This window comes from Trypanosoma grayi, assembly GCF_000691245.1.
Source record: "Trypanosoma grayi strain ANR4 Tgr_299_V1, whole genome shotgun sequence".
NCBI classification, from domain to species: domain Eukaryota; phylum Euglenozoa; class Kinetoplastea; order Trypanosomatida; family Trypanosomatidae; genus Trypanosoma; species Trypanosoma grayi.
Window position 1 is genome coordinate 1 of NW_008825918.1, and position 18994 is coordinate 18994.

Here is an 18994-nt window from a genome sequence, read left to right on the forward strand (position 1 = left end):
CTGGCGGGGCAGAAGCGGTTCCGTGACGACGACCTGAGCGCCCTCCTCGCCCGCACGGAGCCACTTCTGGCATCACGACACGACCGCCACCACGCCGCGGTGCCGCCGGTACTCTCCGTGCTGCCGCTCCCCCGCGACTCGGCGCGGACAGTGCAGTGGCATCGCAACGGACAGCTGGCGGTGGTGGGCGGCAACCATCACGTGTACCTCTTTCACGCCTCGGGCCGCTTTGTGGAGCAGTTGTCAAAAACGGACGTGGAGAAGCGGGTGGAGCAGACGGCGCTCGACGCCGCGGGCGAGGATGTTTTTGTCGTGGGGCATCAATGCTACACGCCAGACCTGCTGGTGCTGTCCACGGAGAAGATCATCCCCCTAAAGTTCCTCACTACCCGTGATTCAGCACCGTACCGCAATGGTCGCCGCGACAATGGCAAACAGGATTTCTACATCACAAAAGTCGTTGTGCCGACGGACACCTGTGCCGCAAGGATGGTGGGAATTGCGAGCGGGTCAACTGTAACGATTGGGTCACTGTCGTCCGGTAGCATCACCCACAGCATTGAACTGAGCGACCCGGTGATGGATGTCGCCTTCTCCAGTGGCCCGCACGAGTTGACAGTTGCCACACGCAACAAACTTACAGTGTACGACTTACGCAAAAGTGCCAGGTTTTTGCGTGAGACATGCGATGATGGCACGGTGGATGTCACGACGTTCGCCACTTCTGATCGCGCCTTTGCAGTGGGCTCCGCCAGCGGTGTTGTTAGCGTGTACAGTAAGGGTGCCACGGGGCCAGTAAAGACGCTCAAGAACCTCACAACAAGCATAAACCGACTGGCGTTTGGAGAACGCAGCAATGGCGATGCCGTCCTGGCGTACTCCACCAGGGGCCAAAAGGGTGGCTTTCGCTTGGCTGTGTTGCCGGAATGCCGTGTGGTGCCGTCGTTCCCGGCCGTCGCGCAGCGGCATCAGTTCATTCAAAGCTTGGCGATCGCCCCGACGATACCGGTACTGTCCATCGGTGAAAAACAGAAGGTGACCAACTACGCCTTGTGATGGGTGGGAAGAGCCGGGTGAGATGTGGCAGGCTGTCTGCCTGAAAAGAGAAGAAGAGAATGAGAAAATGAGAAAAAAAAATGAAAGAGGAACTGCGTTTAAGCTTCGTGGTAAAGCCACAGCGGCAAGTTGAGAGGTTCGAATGGAGTAACTTGGTTTTTTTTTTTCTCCCTGAGTTTGCCTTTATTCGCGCTCTCGTTTGAGGCGCAATTTCTTGAAACATTGGCGGTGGACTTTCTCTCCTCTTCCTTTTATTCTCTGTCTGTGGGATGCGTCATGTAGTGTGGCATGTCCCCGTTGTCGCCTCTCGGAGCACTTTCTGCCTGATTGGACAACTCTTTTGTGGACGACCATAGGCATATATATATATATATATATATATATATATATATATAGATAGACAGATATATTTGTTTAATTATTTTTACTTATTTCTGAAACAGCGGAGCGCTGCACCGGTGCTCGGTATGGCCGGCAGAAAGCAAAGGAAGAGGAAGCTTTTAGCGGGGGCGTCCATTCGCACCACGCTGAACCTCGAGACCGTCCTTCCCGTCCTGTATGTCGACGATATGGAGGAGGTGCGAGCCAAGTACAAACCTTTTGGTGTCATTGAGGACTACCACTCTGACGATAACGACGCGGATGGCGAAAGCGCTGATGCAAAGCTGCATGCTGCTCTACAGCGAACGAGAAAACGAGGCCGTGTGTCTTCAGCGGTGACCACCATAGACCCTGTTGTGAGCGGAGATTTACCAACACCTCGCGTGGGATGGGCGAAGACGGCGCTGCGCGAGGACACACCATACAGCTTGCTTCAGCGCCGCGATCTCTTCGAGCGATGCTTCTATGTAATGGATCACGATGACTACGTGTGGTGCCACGAAAACGCCGTCCCAAGTGCCTTCTTTGTGGAGGTCGTCACACATCTGGAGAGGGCCTACGCCAAGCAACTTATCACGTTTGCCAGCGACATACAGGCAACGGCAGGGGCGGTGAATAGCACTACCAAGAACAAGAATGACAATGACCAAGTTCAGGAGGGGCACGTTGCTGAAATATGCGGTGTGTGCGCGCGGCCAGAGCTTGCTGGCGAGGAGGAGCACTTCCTTCACTGCCGGAGGTGTGGGTGCCTGGCACATGTGCGCTGTTGGTTTCTGGATCGACTCCCGCCACACGCAGACGACTGGCGCTGCCCCAGCTGCGCCGTTGCGCGGCGTGAGAGGGGCGTGGGGCACTGTCACTTGTGTGGGCGCCGCGGAGGCGTGATGCTGCCGTACATCTCGAGCTCTGACTGGAAACAGCAAAAGGTTGAGGTATCATCCCTCTTTTGTCACATTGTTTGCTGTCTCGCCTTTGAGGAGTTGGCACTTGACGTGAAACACCGCGTTGTTCATCCGGCGAGGCGCGCCAAAAAGGCTGGACAGCTGGGTCACTGTGCGTTCTGCCACGGCCACTGCTCAGGGGCGCGCGGGCGGTGCCACCACCCACGCTGCTTTGAGGTGATGCACCCTGTATGCGCACAGCAGGCAGGTACGATTGAGTGCTACCGCTCTCCACAGGATACAGTTGGCAGCGGGCCGTGGGAGGGGTGCCGCTTGTACTGCCGCGCGCACTTTCGAGGGGTAGTGGGAAGCGAGTCGGAATCTGCACGAGTTGGTGAGTCTGCAGAGGCGCAGGCCCTTTGCGATGTGACACTCGCGCTGCTGGATAGTAGCACGGAGCCGTCGCGGAAGGTTCGCCGGTCCGCCACCAGACGTGCGGTTACGCAATTGGACGCTGTGAAAGAGTATTGGAAAATGAAGCGCGCACAAAGACATCGAGAAGGCACTCAGGCTGTTGAGGATATTCAAAAAGGCCGATGCGATTTTCTTGCTGTGCTGTTTCGTCCAGAAGTCATGAAAATCACACCAACAGAGGTGTGCCTTTCACGCTTCGTCTGTCTCATTCCGGAACTGCAGCACCATGTCAACGCTATGGTTGAGGGCCTGCTGCCTATTCCAGATGATGAGTACGACGACGTACAAGAGTATAGAAAGATCCAGAGCCGCACCCGTCACGGGGGCGACACAGTGAAGCTATATGAAAAGATGCAGGTTGTGGAGTCTAGCATCAAGGTGTTCTGTGAGCTGGCTGATCTGTTACACCAACGTGCCGTTGTGCGGCGCGAGTGGGTAGAGACCGAGTTGCAGTTTCTCGACGCAAAGTGCCAATGGGGCAGTTTTGCAAGGTAACGTGTTAATCTGTATATGTGGCGTGCGTATATGTGTTTTGACAGACGGAGAGAATTGCCGTGGCGAATACGGGAGGATACGGGTGAAGGAAAGGGTTGGGTTTTCCGTGAAGTTGTATATGGGTATCCTGTCACTACTGGTGTTTCTCAACCGAAGGGTCTCTTGTGATGTTTTTTTTTTTCGTTTTTTTTTNCTGTCACTACTGGTGTTTCTCAACCGAAGGGTCTCTTGTGATGTTTTTTTTTTTCGTTTTTTTTTTTTTGGTGATTCTTATCACTTTTTGAGCCCCTTAAATGAGAGGTGTGGCATATTCTTTTCTTTTTGGATCTTTGTAGCGCCAGCGGCGACGAAAACGATGCGTGTCCGAACATATCATACACACACCATCAACCGCAGTAGCCCGCTCCTTGGAGCACTCGTCACCATCAACGCGGCATACTCGCTCTGTTTTGCGCTGCCTGTTGTTGCTGTGTCGCTTGGTAAGAAGTGGAGCAGCGGTATCACCTCCGGCCAGCAGGTGTGGTGCGCCTCCACTGTTGCTCTCTGGTCTGCAGCCGAGATTTTGCGTCTGTACTTTGGTTACAGGAGTAACCTGCAACAGTTTGTGCCAGGCCTCCTGCTGTTTGCATTGCTGACGTTGCTGCCGCAGCTGCCACTCGTAGCTGTCTTCAATTCTATATGGCCGCAGCGTGACTCACTCGACTACGCCTTGAGTATTACATTGATCATAATGCTCCTGTTCGAGTTCCTGTGCTCCGTCAGGCTTGTTGCAACGCTTATGCAGAACAACCGAATAGATTTCTTCGTTTACGGCAGGTATTTAACTCGTGAAGATCACCGCTTTTAGTTGGCATCCCGCTTGCTCGCAGTTATGTTAACCGTCAACCATAGATGTTCCGTGCGCTTCTGCAAGTGAGTGCTTAAGGGCCACACTGCAGATGTGCCTGCTTGTTGCTACAGAGGAATACCAAACAAGCCTCGCCCCCCTCCCCAGAAGAAAAAAAAAGAAAAACAAAGATGCGTATTCTCTGTTTAAAGCAGGGTTTACTTGCTTTAGTTGGACCCTTTTTTCATGGAAAGGTGCATTCCCCTATTGCGGTTGTTTCAGCCAGCAGTGTATTATTATTGCCTGTGTTGTAATCTGCGGTGCGTGCCTTGTCTACTGACACATTATTGGCTTGGTTGTGTCTTGTCTGTTGGCTGTAAAGCACCTTCTCAACTCTCTATCTTTGTTTCTGGATGTCGTTGCTGTCACTGAATCAGCTTCAGGGCGGGTAGACCGGCGATGGACCGCACAGAGGCGCTGCGTGAGTTGTTTGACAAGAGCAGCCCATACGTGAGTGACTGCGAGAATTTCGTTGTGCTAGGCATTCTGCGCGAGCACCCGTTCAACAGAGCCTTCGCCGCCGTCAGCACTGCCGCCGATGTCGCGGTGCGGGCAACGCGCTCACGCATCAAGGCAGCACTGCGCGCGATGGAGGAGTGCAGCCCCGCTGTGTCAGAACTGGAGAGTATCCTTCTATTGCACGAGGCTGAACTGCTTTCGGCCTCGAACACCATAAAGGACCTCCTCGCCTCCCTCATGGAGGCGAAGGAGCAGCTGAAGAAGCAGCATAGCAGGTGGGATGGCTTGTTCTTATTTGCGAAGGAAGAAACGCAATCTCCCACTACTGCAAAGCCATCGCTGCAGTTGCTGCAACATTTGGAAGCCGCACTGGAAACACTCGAAGGGACAGTGGGCCGCTGGCGACTACGCCTTGCACTTTGCAAGGAGGAGCTGGCGTTGTATAAACAGGAGATGTTTGCGTTTGGGCGGGCGGGTGTGCTCTCTTGTTCCGACCCCGCAAAGACGCAAGAGGGTGGCAAGGATAGGCATCTGTCAAGGGATAACAACATTTCTCAGAGTGTCTCGTGTCTACGAAATTCCGAAGAAAGGCCGCGCTCTGCTGTTGCTGTGGTGTCTGTCGTTGACCGCGTCCTTAAGAAGGCGGCGCGGACCGTCACAGCTGCCCCGCTGCATAGTGGGGCGCACGTGTGGTCGCTGATGCGTGGCCATGGTGAAACGGGCCTGCGAGACCTGGCGTCACCTGATAGGGCTGCCCCTCAATTTGTGTACACCGCGGCGGAAGAGGAGCGACTTGCACAAACGAATGCGGCGCTACTGGAGCAGCAGAAGCAGGCGTCTGCGGAGGATGCCAAGGCGGTTGAAGCATCTGTTCGTGAACTCTCGCAGCTGACGTCCCTCATGAATGAGCGGGTTCTGCAGCAGAATGAGCAATTCTCCATTCTTCTTAAGAACACGGAGGCGGCGCAGAGCAATATGCAGAAGGGAGTCGGTGAGGTAGGCAAGTCTCTCACCTATTTTTGGAACTCCACACGTCAGCTTATCGCCTGCCTGTGGCTCAGCACCTTGGTGCTGTTGATCGCCAACTGGGTTATTCGATAAGGACTTTTTGGTGAAGCGGTTTTGGGCACCTGGCGTTGGGATGAGCCACCTTGCAATTGATGGAGTGAGGAGATGAAGGGAAGGAAAGGAATGCGTAGGTTCTCATACAGTCCTTGTCTGATGTTTCGTTTTCTTTGTACGCATCTTATGTTTCTCAATTTCTCCAAGAGTGGAAAGGTGGAGAAACAGGAGGGGGGAGGTACACCCTTCCACTCCAAGAAGAGAGTGATGACAGCGTGTGCCTCGTCCATCATCAACTGCAGCAGCAGTAGCACTGTAAGAGGTTTGGCGGCGGTACTGGGTATTCGGCCACCGTTGCCTTTCCACTTTTTCAAGCGATGGAGATTGCACGACTTCCACACCTCCAAGTGGGCCCGCACCAACCCCTCTGCGCATATAAAGCGGACGCGTCTTGGTCGCAGCTGCATCGACCAGCCAACGATGGACATGGTTTCTGTTAGCCGGTACGGCGGATACACACAACGGGAATCGCTGGCGACGGCGTTTCGTGTGTACCGCAGTGTGGATCAGTCGGAAAAGGCACGGAAGGCCGGACAAGACGCACTGCGTGGGATTCAGCTCAAGGACTTTGACTTTGACGCAGAGGAGGAGCAAGAAGTGGTGGTGGATTTTGCCTGTCTGTACCTAAACGCGTGCGTTCTCTTTGAAGCACCTCCCACGAGTGACATGATGGTGCAGCTTCTGGGTTGCCTCGCAACAAAACTTCACAGCTCGTTTCACTGGGAATGCGTCCTCTGTGCACTCATTGTGTGCCTGCAGCCTGGAGCGGGAGAAGTAACTGCGGCTGGTGCTGCGTTTGTCAGCATGCTTCGCCGCGCGTCGCCAGATGTCATGCCTGAGAGCCTCTCGCGTGACGGTGCGCTCCTCTTGCTTCTAACCATTGCACGTGCCCTCACTCTGTTGCCGCGGACGAATGTGAGCGAGGAGGACCGCCAGCACCTTCTCCACGTGCAACTCAAGGCGATTGAGATGCTGTGCGCCAGATCTGAGGCGCCCCTCTCGCGGGAAGAGTTACTAACTGTGGTGGACGCAGTCTCCTGGCGTCATGCTGTTAGTGAATGCTCATCGGCGAATGTGGAGTGGGTGACGAAGGTGGTGCCGCACTTGCAGCTGAAGAAACACGACTCACTTGAGGCGTTATCAGTGTCGCAGTGCACTCGGCTATTCTGTGCCCTGTGTGTGTTACTGGCGATGCTGCCACCTGAGACGAAAGAGTGGAACCAAGAACGGCAGTGGCAGGTGCTTGACCCAATCGTGCGTCACCTCGACCAGCGTGTCTGTGTACATTCTGTCGCTGATACTGTTTGCGCGCTGGTAGGCGTACAAGCGAACAAGAACGCACGATCAAGATACAGGAAATACCCAACTGCATTACTCGATTACCTCCGCGAGCAGCAACAGCATGTTCAAAAAGAAGCAGACGGTGCTGTTCCTTCCTTACTAAAGGATGACGATAGTCTGGGGGCGCTGAAACATGTGCTCTCGCAGCTGGCGAGCAGCGGGCAGGATGAGTTGGGAGATGCCGCCGAGGCATTGGTGACGGATTTGTGTTCAGCAGTATCGGCGTGAGTCAATCCATACAGATACACATAAGAGGAGAAATCCCTACCTTTTGTTTTATCCGTTTTCTGTGTGTTGTCTATGTCCGTTATCCTTGCACTGCATCACCTCTATTGTTTCTGTGTCTTTTGGTTCTCGTGGTTGCTGTGGCAGTCAAGCAGACACTCCTGCTATCCCGTGTGCGTTCGCATTATACACAACTATCGAATCACCCACACGCACACGCGCGCATAGGAGTTTGTAGACAGAACGGACAGGAGAAGTATCAGGGCGCTTCAACAAAAAAAAAAGGGGGGGAAGGTGAAGAGAAGGAGGCAACGAAGTACGGCTTAGCAGTAACAGTGTGCAACGCCTCAGGAATAAGAGGCGGAAGGCACGGAGTGAGACGAAAACTGAAATACATACACAAAGAAAAAGTGCATTAGGCCCATGTCCACGCATGAAAACTTGGTGGCGGGGGTGCACTGCCTCTGTTACCACCCACAACACGCGTGGGTGTCAGGTATTATCGACGGCTTTGACGGAAAGTACGGCACCGTCAGCATCACCAAGCCAGTGAAGGAGCAGTTGTCAAAGCTCACACAAGAAGACATATTTGTCTGTGACGAGAGCGCCATGGCCGAGGACGTGAATGATCTTCTTAATCTCTCCGTGTTACATGACGGCACACTGCTCAACTGTCTACGCGTCCGCTACTTCCGTGACGTGGTTTACACAAACATTGGTGCCATTGTTGTGGCACTCAATCCATTCAATTTCAAGATACCGTGGTACATGGATGACAAAATGCCGGACTACCTTGCAGAGGGGGAGGCGATTCAGCGTAACCTTCCACACTCCTGGGCGGTAGCACACACGACGTATTACGAAATGCGGCGTGATGGCGGTAACCAGTCCATTCTGGTCTCGGGGGAGTCGGGCGCTGGAAAGACGGAGGCGGCGAAGATTGTCATGAAGTACCTTGCTGCCGTCAGTGCTCTGCAAGCCACAGAGGAAGAGGAGAAGGAGGCGGGTACCTTTGTCGGCCTTCGAATGATGCAGTCAAATCCCATCCTTGAGGCCTTTGGTAACGCGAAGACGGTGCGTAACGACAACAGCTCCCGCTTTGGCAAACTCATGTGCATCAAATTCAATGCCAAGGGGATGCTGACGGGCGCTGAAATCACAAAATACTTGCTGGAGAAGTCCCGTATCATTACATCAGCACTGAATGAGCGCGTGTACCATGCTTTTTATCTCGTTCTGCAGGGACGCGACAGAGAGCGCTACGGCCTTTCGGAACTTTCGACGTACCGCAACGTCATGTCCGGAAAGGTCCCTATTATTGACGACGTGGACGATGCGGAGGAGTACGACACTGTGAATAAGGCAATGGAGATCTGCGGCATTAAACAGGAGGACATGGATTCCGTCTGGCGTGTCGTTGGGGCGGTTCTCAAGCTGCTTAATGTTGAATTCATATCTAGCAGCACTGACACGTGTGAGGTTGACCCCAAGACAAGTCATTACATTACAGAGGCCTCTGGGATGCTGGGTATTTCCGCAGAGGTGCTGCAGAAAGAGTTCACTACCACCACGCTAAAGTTGCGCGAGGGTCCAGTTGTGACGACGCTCACCAAAGTCAAGGCCATCGATGCTAGGGACTCTTTCTGCAAGGCCATCTATGATAATCTTTTCGGCTACCTCGTTAAGGCCATCAACAAGACCATTAACACAATGGAATACACGACCTGGGTGGCATTGCTGGATATATTTGGGTTTGAGGACTTTAAGGTTAACTCCTTTGAGCAGCTGTGCATCAACCTCACCAATGAAACACTCCAGCGGCACTACAACTATTTTATCTTTACACGGGACATGGATGAGTGCCGCGAGGAGGGTATTGACGTAACAGAGATTGCCTTCCCTGATAACAGTGCCTGTGTGGACATGATTGGTGGAAAAGGTGGTATACTGTCTCTCCTTGATGAAGACTGTCTGTTGGCGAAGGCAACCGATCAAAGTTTTCTCGACAAAATATCCGATAGGTTCGCTGGCAAAACACAGTTCTTTGAGCGACCGCGTATTTCCAAGGCACCGTGCTTTCGTGTTGTGCATTACGCTGGTACTGTTACGTATGAAGTTGCTGGTTCCATTGAAAAGAACCGGGATACTTTGAAAGATGCCTTCAAGCTGCTGGTGAGCTCCAGTGAAGACAGTCTCATCAAGACCTTGCTCCCCATGCCAAACCTGGATAACAAGTCCCGCTACACTGTTGGCGGCTTCTTCCGAAGCCAATTGAATGAGCTCATGGAGCTGATCCAAAGTACGAATCCGCACTGGATTCGCTGTATCAAACCGCATCCAGCCAAGAAACCACTGCATTTTGACGGTGTACAGACTCTGACGCAGTTGCGCAGCAGTGGTGTGCTTGGCACAGTGCAGATTCGCAAGGCAGGGTACCCGATCCGAATTCCTACCGCTGATTTTGCGCGCAAGTACAAAGTTATAGTGTTTGGTGAGGCGCTGGATTTCAGCGACGCGGTGGGTGTTTCAAGAGTGATTTTAAAGATAGTGGGATTTGACACACGGAAGGCACAGATGGGAAAGACACGTGTGTTTCTTAAATCAGACGCTTACCAACAGCTTGAGGTGGTCAAGAAGCAGAAGCTGCAGGTTTTCGTCAAGGTGGTGGTGTGTGGATCGTTGGTGTCGCTGGCACGAATGCGCACGGCGGCGCTGCTTCGCTGCCGCTCGATGCGGATTGTGCAAGCTTTCCTGGCGGCGAGAAGCAGCCAACACCTGCACCGCGAGAAGGACTACATATCCCGCAAAGACATGATCATTTCCAACGTCATTCAGCTGCTTGGACTACAGCGAAAGGAGGAAGCGGTGCGAGTGGAGATGCTGGAGGAACGCGATCTGTTTTACGACAACCTTACGGCAAAGCGCAACCGCTTAGTGGAAGATCTGTACGAGGATTGGCTTGCACAAAAGCCGCAACGTGACGCGGCGGCCATAGAAGAATTTATGGCAGCTGAGTGTCGTGCCCGTGACGCGTTGATAAGTGATTCCACGGGGGAACTTCGGCGCACACTCCTCCTCCTCGAGGGGGACTACGACGATGCGCGCAGGCGCGAGGAGGAGCGCGAGGCGGCAGCCCGTGCAGCGGAAGAGAGACGGCGGCTCCAAGAGGAGGAGGCACGGCGTGAGGCGCGGCGATGCGAAGAGGAAGCGGCACGCGCGGAGGCGGCAAGACGCCGGGAAGAGACGCGCCGTCTCGCCATTGCGCTGTGGGATGAGCGCAAGAAGGAGGTGGAGCGGCAGGTGGCGCAGCGCGAGCAGGAGCTGCAGCGCACACGCGACGGCGTGTTTGACGCTATGACGTCCTTCAACACTGCACTTATACTAAAGAAGCAGGAGCGGTTGCTGCGGGCACGAGAGCGTGCACGATACCCGACGCCGCAGTTTCGCCCGTGCGGGGTCGATGCGCTGCGGGACCCCGTCATTGGGTTGGGCGGGCTGCGCGGCAGCATCGTGTCGCCGACGCACCCCGCCTACTGCACCGCACGCTCGTCCTCTCCCACCTTGGGTACGAGCATTAGCAATAACAACTACTACAACAACGGCAGAACTAGCAGCGGCTGTGCCTCCCTGTCTCCTAATGGTAAACTTCCCCGCCATGGCCGCTTCAGCGGCGGCGTTATTACCTCGTATGTTGACCCGCTGCGGAAGAGGGAGCGTCTCGGAAAGGAGCGCATTCAGCCTGACCGCAACGACTCTCTGGAGACTGTGCGTCGACTTCGCTCACTTCAAACGCTGTGCGACAGTGCAATTTCCTTTACGCCCAAGCCTGGTGGGATCAACGACCCGTTGAACCCGTACAGTGGCGACTGGAAGGAGCCGTCAGACGGCGTCGTGACGTTCCCCGACGGTTCATCCTTTAACCTCCAAGATGCTGCCGTTGGCGGCTCGCCATCAATGCCTAATGGGTCTGGCAGCGGTGGACGCGGGCGGTACGTACCGTACGGTACGATGAGCATCGAGCCCTAATGGCACTTTCTTGAATGGATGACAACTGTAGGCATGCGGCGAGTGAAGCCACTAGTAAGGGTGTGTGTGCCTGTGTCTGTTTTTCTCTGCAACAACAGCATTGCCATTCTAGATGTTATTTGTTACCTTTCCTTTCAATATCTCTTTCCTCTGTGACGTATCACCCTCTATTTTTATCGCTCGATAACGCATGGATAGTTTACCCAAGTGTACTTTAGCCGATCCTTAATGTGCCCATTTCTCACCACAGTGATGGGAGAAGTGCAAAAGGGGAGGCAAAGACAAGACAAATGCAAGGCGGTGATGGCCGCATGTTGAATACACTTGGCAGGCGCTAAATCTATGTGCCGTGTGGTATCCTACTGTTCTGTGTACCTTGTTATTTCTTTTGCTTCTATCCCTTTCCATATATACATTGCCATTAGTATACTTTGGCAGCTGCCAGTGTACTGATAACAAAAAAAAAGCAGGAAACGTACAGAAAGACCACAAATGCGACCGACGCGTTGGACCCAACAGGCACGCCTTTTGGGGTGCCTTCGCGCACTACCGTTCGCTGCATCGTCGTTCCGAACAACAACATGCATGACATTGTCGTCCTCAACAATGCCGTGGAAGGCATCTGCTGATGTCGGGGCCCTCCGTCACAGTATGCGCTTTACATCGGCAAAGCTGGCACGCCTCTACACACTGGAGCTGAACCGTGTCCGAAGCGAGTACCGCCGCTCGCCAACAAAGGCGCAGCAAGAGGAGTGCCTCCGTGCGATCACGGAGACGCCACTGCACCGCATACAGGGTGTTGATGGCAAAACGGTGGCTCACTGCCTCTCCACCCTTGTCGTGCTTGACGCCCCGCACGACATGCCGCTGCTGCACGACTGCGCAGTGTGGCTCTCCGTGCATCCCGATGCCTTTTCACCACACGCGCTGGCCCAGTCGCTCTATGCGCTCGTGTGTTTGGGCTACCCTGACACTACCAACGTTGTGCGTGCTGTGCAGAAGCAGGCGCTGTCGGCCGCGAGCGATATGGCGCCCAGCAGTCTCTGCATGCTACTTGCCGCTGTGCTGACAGCGTGCGCCGGGGCAGACGGGGCGGCGCAGGGAGTTGTTGACGTTTCACAGAAGCTTTCTGACCGTGTCCTGCGCGTCCTCGGTGAGGGTTTGGGTCTGACGGAGAAGGTAATGATCGCCGTGGCGCTCGGCAAACTTCTCGCACACACAGTGCCACATGGCCTGCTCGCCGAAGACGCGCTGCAACAGATTTCCGCTAGCGTATGGGCGAGCGTGCCTGGGGCAGAGTTGGCCGTCGTGTCGCTGGCGGATCTTGTCGGCCTCGTCGCGGCCGTGCACACCGCACCGCAGTCTATCCGTGAGTCGGCAGAGGCGGCGCTCCTCGAGGAGCTCAAGAGACGCGTGGAGGCGCAGCCCCTCGTATCCGCGCGGAGTGCAGTACAGGTGTCGGGTGCACTCCGGCATGTTGTGCGCAGCACCCACCCATCGGCGGGTGCGGTGCTGCAGACGCTGGTAGACGCACTTGAGGCGCACATTGGCACCGATGCCGTCACGCTGGGTGCTGCCACAAAGATGCTTGCTGAGTTTGCGGCGGTGGAGGAGGCGGGCATTGCGACGCCGCCGTCGTTGATGCGGTACCTCGTGCAGGCTATTAACGAGGGGCGAGAAAAGTGGAACGCTGAGTCTGTGCATATCGTGCTGCGGGTGTTCGCAAGGAAAGAAACGCTGCGCGCCGATGCACAAGCCCTCGCCGCACATCGTGTGGAGCTTATTCAAGCAAAGTGTGGTGCCACTGCGCCAGTGGACGCGAGTGAAATTGCCGCTCTTCTTGTGGAGGGCATCGTCGACCCACATGCGGAGGTGCTGGCTGCCGCTGTTGCCAACAACATTGGTCGCTGGAGTGTGTCGAATGCCCTGACGTTTCTGCGCGCTGCCGCGGAGGTAGATGGAAAGCCGACGCGGGCAATCATGCGCGACGTGGCCTCGAAGCTTGTGCCGTACATGGAGAAAGCAACAGCAGCACAGCTGGCGGCTGTCATGTCGTCGTACGGGCGGGCACGTGTACGCAATGATGCCTTCTGTGCTGCCATCACGGACAGGACCGCACAGCTGGCGTCGGAGCTGACGCTGCATCAAGTTAGCAGCATTCTTGGTGGCCTCGCTGCGGTTGAATACCGTGACACCAAACTGTTTGTAGATCTTGCACCGCTAGTTATTGCGCAAGCACACACTGCCGACGTGGCGCAAACCGCCAGCCTCCTTGCGTCCTTTGCGAAAATGCTTGTATGGAATTTCAAAGTGATATGGACCCTTGCAGAGCGTGCAGCGGTCATCCACGACCAATTCACGTTGCCGCAGATACTTGCAGTTGTGATGTCTCTGAATCGTATGGACGTGCAGCACCAATCACTTATGGATGCCTTCCTGCAGAATGTCATGCGCTACGTCTCCCGCACCGACACCACAATTTCACTTGCGGAGACAGTTATGATTTTGAGTGCTTTTTCCCGTAGTGGGTTGTGGGACGCTGCCTTCTTTGAGAGTCTCGGCAAGCGCGTGGTGGCGGAGCAGGAGAAGCTGACACCTGATGAGCTTGCGGAGACACTCATGGCGTTTGCACGTGTTGGTCTTACGCAGTACAATATTTTTGAGGAACTCACACTCTGCACACTTTCAATGGCCCCCACCAGTCCACTTATGCCGTTGGCGCACATCACAGTGGCGTACGCCCTTGTCGCCTGCCGCCATGAGGAACTCTTTTCCATCATCGCGGACCGGTTTGTGAACCAGAAGGCCGACGTGCCGGCGGTGACTATCGCCTCGGTGCTGAGCGCCTTCGCTTCTGTTGGCGTTCGCAATGACCGGTTGTTTATTGAAGCCATTCCACGCGTGCGCCACGTTGGTCAGTACGGCACACCCAAGGACATTACCAATGTGGTATATGCCTACTCACAGGTTGGCTTGTGGCACTACAAGCTCTTTGTGCGGCTGGCAGACCGCGCGATCCAGCTGCGCGGCGAGTTTCGCTGCGACCACCTCGCACGACTGCTGGAAGGGTATGCGCGTGTGGACATGCGCTACGAGAAACTCTTCGTAGAGTTTTCACCGCGTGTTCAGACCATCTCGCACCTCCTCACGGCGGGCGAGCTGACGAGGATCGTTAGCGCCTACGCAAAGATAGAAGTCCCGGATGCCGCCGTGTTCAAGGCGTGTGGCGACCGCGCGGTGGAGCTGGCCGATCACTTTGAGCAAGAAGAGGCACAGCAGCTGCTCACCGCGTTCCACCGGGCAAAGATCGGCCACGATGGTGTAAAGGCGGTCTTCATGAAGAAGTTCCCGGAGGCGGTGGCGGCGGCGGCGGTGGCACGGATGGACGAAGAGGATGTGGCGGAGATGGAGGACGAGGGAAAGGAGACGCACGCTGCGGGAAGTGCGTCGGCAGCTGGTGCCCGGGTAGAAGATGGAAACGCTGCGGAAGAAAGTGGAAGGGGTGTCAGCGCTCAAATGGCAGGCGCATGAGGTGGGAGGGTATGAGTTGTTGTTGTTGTTGTTGTTGTTGCTCGTGCTTTCTCTTTCTCTTTCTTTCCGTCCCGTTGTGCGTGTGTGTTTGTTTGTTTGTGTGTGTGTGTGTGTGTGTGTATGTGAAGGGGTTGTATCTTCACACATTGTGGTTTCTGTTGGACTGAAGCAAGGAACGACGTCGCCAAAGTACATATTTACATTTAAAGATGAATGGTGAAGCCCAGATGAGATGTGTGCGCCATTCAGACACGTGTGGGTGTGCTATCCGTGTTTTATTGATGGGTATGCTTCTCCTCCTTGTTATTGTTGTTGTTATTGTTCTTCTTCCTCAGGTTGTCACTCTTCGCCCTACATCTCCTCTTTCTCCTGCCGTTGCTACTGTTTATATTTGTCTATAAGTGTGGTGGCGCGCAGAGTGTCAAGATGCCAGAAATGCGTGCGGGAAACGGCGCGCAGGGGCATCTGCTCTCGCGGCAGAAGCGGCCGGCGACGGTGGCGCGGTTTCTCAACAGCATCCCACTCAATGATCGTCACGCCGCAACCAACGCGCTACTCATTCTCGGGATGCGCGCGTACGGGGGCGCCGTCGCGGCGGCACCAGCAGATCTCCACACGCTGCGCGCCGTTGTCGCAATGGAGTTGGCCGAAGACGGCACCGGCACCGGCGCAGAGGCAGGAAAGAACAACAACGACCCCGTGCGCAGACGCAACACGCAGCTACATCAACCCATTAACGGAAATGATGGCGACGATGAAAGCGAGAAGACGGCGTTGCCATCCTTGCAGCAGCAGCGGCAGAAATCATCGGCGACCACGGTGACGCCCGCCGCTGCGGAAAAAAGAAGCACAGTTGGGGTGTCGAAGACAATGAGCGATGGTGGCCACGCCACGGTGTCGCAAAAAACAGAGGATCCGTCTTCAGAGAAAATGGTAACTGTAACAGACAAAAAGACTCGCCCTGTTGTAGCGAGCCCGTTAGTTGCGTCTGCAAGTGACTGTAGTAGTCGTGTTTGCTCGAGCAGACAGCAGCGGAACCACACGCCGGCGTTGAGTTTCATTCTGGGTAATGCGTTGAGCGGTGTCATGGCGCAGCGCAGCGCATCACGTCGCACTGGCCTTAATATCACCTCCACATTGGGCCACAACGGTGTTCACCCTGGCGATGATCAGTCAACAAACCACGATCTCTCTGTGTACGACGTCAGCGACGGTACAGTTGATGAACAGGGGAGCGCAATAGATGCGGCGATTGGCGTCTCCATCAATGGCACGATGCTGCCGCTAGAGAGCGATGATCACTACTATCCTATGGAATTCTTGCAGTGTATCAAGAGACATATAGAGGTCACCCGTGGCGTCCGCGAGAATACGGTTCTTGTCGCTGCGTCCATTCCACAGCATATGGCGATGTATACGCTGTACAGTAGCTTTGATGGCCTCTACCGAAGCCTCTTGGTATCGTACCATCTCTCATATGCTAATGGCAAAGGTTCTCCTCACAGCTGAGGGAACTGACCTCTTCGCCCTTTTCTTTTTTTGTGATTATATGCGCTTGTTTATTATAATCATAATCATAATCATCATCAGTGGTGTCGTCGTTATCAGCGTCATGCGATAACTTTTAGGCGTCTGGAGAAAGGGACTGTAACAAGGAAAAGTTACGATAGTCTATGCTTCTCCCCTAAATTTTGACTGCATCTATTAACGAAATAACCTGGTACGAAAGACCACAGGTAAATGACGGAGACAGCTGTAGAGAAAGGTAAGAAACCTATGATAACGCTCGTTACAGGTAACGCCGGCAAACTGCGCGAGGTACAGGCATGCCTTGCGGGGCACGTCGCGGTGGAGAGTGTCAAGATGGACCTTCCGGAACTGCAGAGCAAATCAGTGTTTGAGATCAGCAGAGAGAAGGCCCTAGTTGCTTACAAAAATTTGAATCGTCCAGTACTTGTAGAGGATACAATGTTGTGTTTTGAGGCGCTCGGTGGCCTTCCGGGGCCGTATATTAAGTGGTTCCTAGACGAAATAGGGCCCACAGGGCTTATCAAACTTCTCAAGGGTTTCGAAAGCAAGCGCGCGTACGCCACCTGCGTCTTCACGTACTGTGCAGGACCCGACATGATGCTGCAGTTCGAGGGGCGCTGTGACGGTAAAGTAGTGGACACGCCACGTGGCGAGGGCGGCTTCGGCTGGGACTGCATCTTTGAGCCGGACGAGGGACGTGGGATGACCTATGCTGAGATGCCAAATGATGAGAAGAACAAAATTTCACACCGTGCAAGGGCACTTGTGTCACTGAAGAAGCACTTTTGTCAGTAACGGCTTTTTTACTACTAGGCTCTCTTTGGTATCCCATTCTGTGAAGCATGTGGTTGTCTTGGGGTGTCTGTTTGTGTGTCACTTTTCCTAGTGTTGATTCCTCTCGCTTTCTGGCTCTTTTTTTGTGCTCAATAGCTGGACAGGGGCGCACACACACATATTTTACCCACGCGCATTTATTTCTACATGGCCGGCGGTTTCTCCCCTCCGTGTGAAGTGGACGTTGACGTTCAGCTACCGGGCAGTGAGCGGTGCCTGCGCATAAATGGTATTCCGATTACCAGCACTGTTGAGGAAGCGCTAACCCGTGTGTGGTCTCTTCTGAGGCTGCTAAAGCACTGCAGCTCCGCTTGCAGCGACACCAGCCGTAGTAGTAGTAGTAGTAGTAGTAGTAGGATTGGTGACAGTAATGTGTGGACTGTTTCCCGCTTACAGTGTGAAGCGGCTGCACGTGAGGAGCAGGTACGTCTTGCAGCAAGGGGTGTGTACCACAACGATGCCCCTGTCAGGCGCCACCCATCAGAATTCATGATGCTAACACTGCAGGGGGTTCTGCAGAAGTACCCAAACACGTTCGGCACCCGCAAAGGTGCTGGTGTGTTCATCATGGTGGTTTATGAAAAAGATGGGATGATGCCACCGTTCCTCATAAACTCTTGCGCGGAGCGGCGGCAGAAACAACAACTGCAGGAGGACCCGCTGGCGGCAACTCCACCGAAGGCAAACGCTGCGGTAATCACGCACGCACGTGAGGAGGCCCAGGAGGGCGATGACGAAAACGACAGCACTCCGCGTCTGCTTGGAGTCGTGGAGGAGGAAGAGATGACTGATGATGACGGCGACAACAACGCAAGGTTTGTGGGTGCATATATACTCTGCGGCGCCTAGCGACTCTCCCTCTCTGCCGTGCCCTATCGTACAGTACCCCTTTCCTGTTGCTGTGTCCCCAAATGAGAGTGCTGCTAAGCGCAGCTGTCCTTTTCGTATCTGTTTTTTTTCCGCATTTTGTTGTTGGCGCGCTTTCACTCGCGCGTGGGCACTGTCGTGTGTTCCTTTTCCATCATGAGCCTTGCTGTAGTCTCTGCGTTCTCTCCCTCTCTGCCGCCTGCTTCTGTAGCGACGAACAACAACAACACCAGGAAAGTGCCACGGCTTGAAATTCCAAATCCGCTGAGGGACAAAAAAATATATATATCACAACAAGACAACTAACTGCAGCAACAACAACATCACCATCGCCTCCATTATCATCAAAAAAGTTGAATAGGGAACGTGCGCAAAGCAGAAGCGAATGTCGTTCTTCTGTTCACGCCGGTCGAAGGTGAGGGTGTCGAGCAACAGAGAGCTCTCTATTACAGAGCAGCGCAAGATGGAGCTTCAGCGGCGCCGCGCCATGTCGTCGCAGAACAGCCGCGGCGGCAGCAAGGGCTGTCACGTGCCACCGCGGAGCAAATCGCTCGATGCATTTCGTCCGCCGCCAATTCTCGTCCCAGCTTAAAACGGAAGGCGCGCATGAAGGAGAAAGAGAGAGGGGAGAAGGAGAGTGCAACCCGCTGGGGTGCAAAGGAAGGCAAGGAGCACACAGTAACAACGTAATATATGTATGATGGTTGCTAACTGAGTCACATGGCAACTCTCCCTGGTGAAACAAATATAGAGGGGGAAGGTTACATCGGCCTTTGGTGCGAAGAGAAGGTACGTCGCCATAAATCTCTTCTTGTTTCTTTTCATCCTGTTATTCATTCTCTCAAGGTTTTCATTTGTCTTTCTTTTTTTCCGTTAGTTTTTTTTT

The 18994-nt window shown here is 54.3% G+C and overlaps 11 protein-coding genes across 11 annotated transcripts; all 11 read left to right on the forward strand.

Moving 5' to 3' along the window:
• Positions 1–489: 489 nt before the first annotated feature.
• Positions 490–1056, forward strand: DQ04_02991000 (U3 small nucleolar RNA-associated protein 18; the record flags this gene model as incomplete). The annotated part of the gene is made up of 1 exon (XM_009312400.1): positions 490–1056. The coding sequence occupies one exon, from the start codon at positions 490–492 to the stop codon at positions 1054–1056; it is 567 nt and encodes a 188-aa protein (XP_009310675.1).
• Positions 1057–1523: 467 nt separating this feature from the next.
• DQ04_02991010 (hypothetical protein) lies at positions 1524–3287 on the forward strand (the record flags this gene model as incomplete). The annotated part of the gene is made up of 1 exon (XM_009312401.1): positions 1524–3287. One exon carries the CDS (start codon positions 1524–1526, stop codon positions 3285–3287), a length of 1764 nt encoding a protein of 587 aa, XP_009310676.1.
• Positions 3288–3642: 355 nt separating this feature from the next.
• Positions 3643–4134, forward strand: DQ04_02991020 (hypothetical protein; the record flags this gene model as incomplete). The annotated part of the gene is made up of 1 exon (XM_009312402.1): positions 3643–4134. One exon carries the CDS (start codon positions 3643–3645, stop codon positions 4132–4134), a length of 492 nt encoding a protein of 163 aa, XP_009310677.1.
• A 438-nt stretch (positions 4135–4572) lies between these two features.
• DQ04_02991030 (syntaxin 1B/2/3) lies at positions 4573–5733 on the forward strand (the record flags this gene model as incomplete). The annotated part of the gene is made up of 1 exon (XM_009312403.1): positions 4573–5733. The coding sequence occupies one exon, from the start codon at positions 4573–4575 to the stop codon at positions 5731–5733; it is 1161 nt and encodes a 386-aa protein (XP_009310678.1).
• A 228-nt stretch (positions 5734–5961) lies between these two features.
• On the forward strand, positions 5962–7323 carry DQ04_02991040 (hypothetical protein; the record flags this gene model as incomplete). The annotated part of the gene is made up of 1 exon (XM_009312404.1): positions 5962–7323. One exon carries the CDS (start codon positions 5962–5964, stop codon positions 7321–7323), a length of 1362 nt encoding a protein of 453 aa, XP_009310679.1.
• A 420-nt stretch (positions 7324–7743) lies between these two features.
• Positions 7744–11346, forward strand: DQ04_02991050 (putative myosin heavy chain; the record flags this gene model as incomplete). Its single annotated transcript, XM_009312405.1, has 1 exon — positions 7744–11346. The coding sequence occupies one exon, from the start codon at positions 7744–7746 to the stop codon at positions 11344–11346; it is 3603 nt and encodes a 1200-aa protein (XP_009310680.1).
• Positions 11347–11838: 492 nt separating this feature from the next.
• Positions 11839–14877, forward strand: DQ04_02991060 (hypothetical protein; the record flags this gene model as incomplete). Its single annotated transcript, XM_009312406.1, has 1 exon — positions 11839–14877. The coding sequence occupies one exon, from the start codon at positions 11839–11841 to the stop codon at positions 14875–14877; it is 3039 nt and encodes a 1012-aa protein (XP_009310681.1).
• A 426-nt stretch (positions 14878–15303) lies between these two features.
• DQ04_02991070 (putative serine/threonine protein kinase, putative,protein kinase) lies at positions 15304–16386 on the forward strand (the record flags this gene model as incomplete). Its single annotated transcript, XM_009312407.1, has 1 exon — positions 15304–16386. The coding sequence occupies one exon, from the start codon at positions 15304–15306 to the stop codon at positions 16384–16386; it is 1083 nt and encodes a 360-aa protein (XP_009310682.1).
• A 231-nt stretch (positions 16387–16617) lies between these two features.
• Positions 16618–17202, forward strand: DQ04_02991080 (Inosine triphosphate pyrophosphatase family protein; the record flags this gene model as incomplete). Its single annotated transcript, XM_009312408.1, has 1 exon — positions 16618–17202. The coding sequence occupies one exon, from the start codon at positions 16618–16620 to the stop codon at positions 17200–17202; it is 585 nt and encodes a 194-aa protein (XP_009310683.1).
• Positions 17203–17388: 186 nt separating this feature from the next.
• Positions 17389–18090, forward strand: DQ04_02991090 (hypothetical protein; the record flags this gene model as incomplete). Its single annotated transcript, XM_009312409.1, has 1 exon — positions 17389–18090. One exon carries the CDS (start codon positions 17389–17391, stop codon positions 18088–18090), a length of 702 nt encoding a protein of 233 aa, XP_009310684.1.
• Positions 18091–18493: 403 nt separating this feature from the next.
• On the forward strand, positions 18494–18700 carry DQ04_02991100 (hypothetical protein; the record flags this gene model as incomplete). The annotated part of the gene is made up of 1 exon (XM_009312410.1): positions 18494–18700. The coding sequence occupies one exon, from the start codon at positions 18494–18496 to the stop codon at positions 18698–18700; it is 207 nt and encodes a 68-aa protein (XP_009310685.1).
• Positions 18701–18994: the final 294 nt, after the last annotated feature.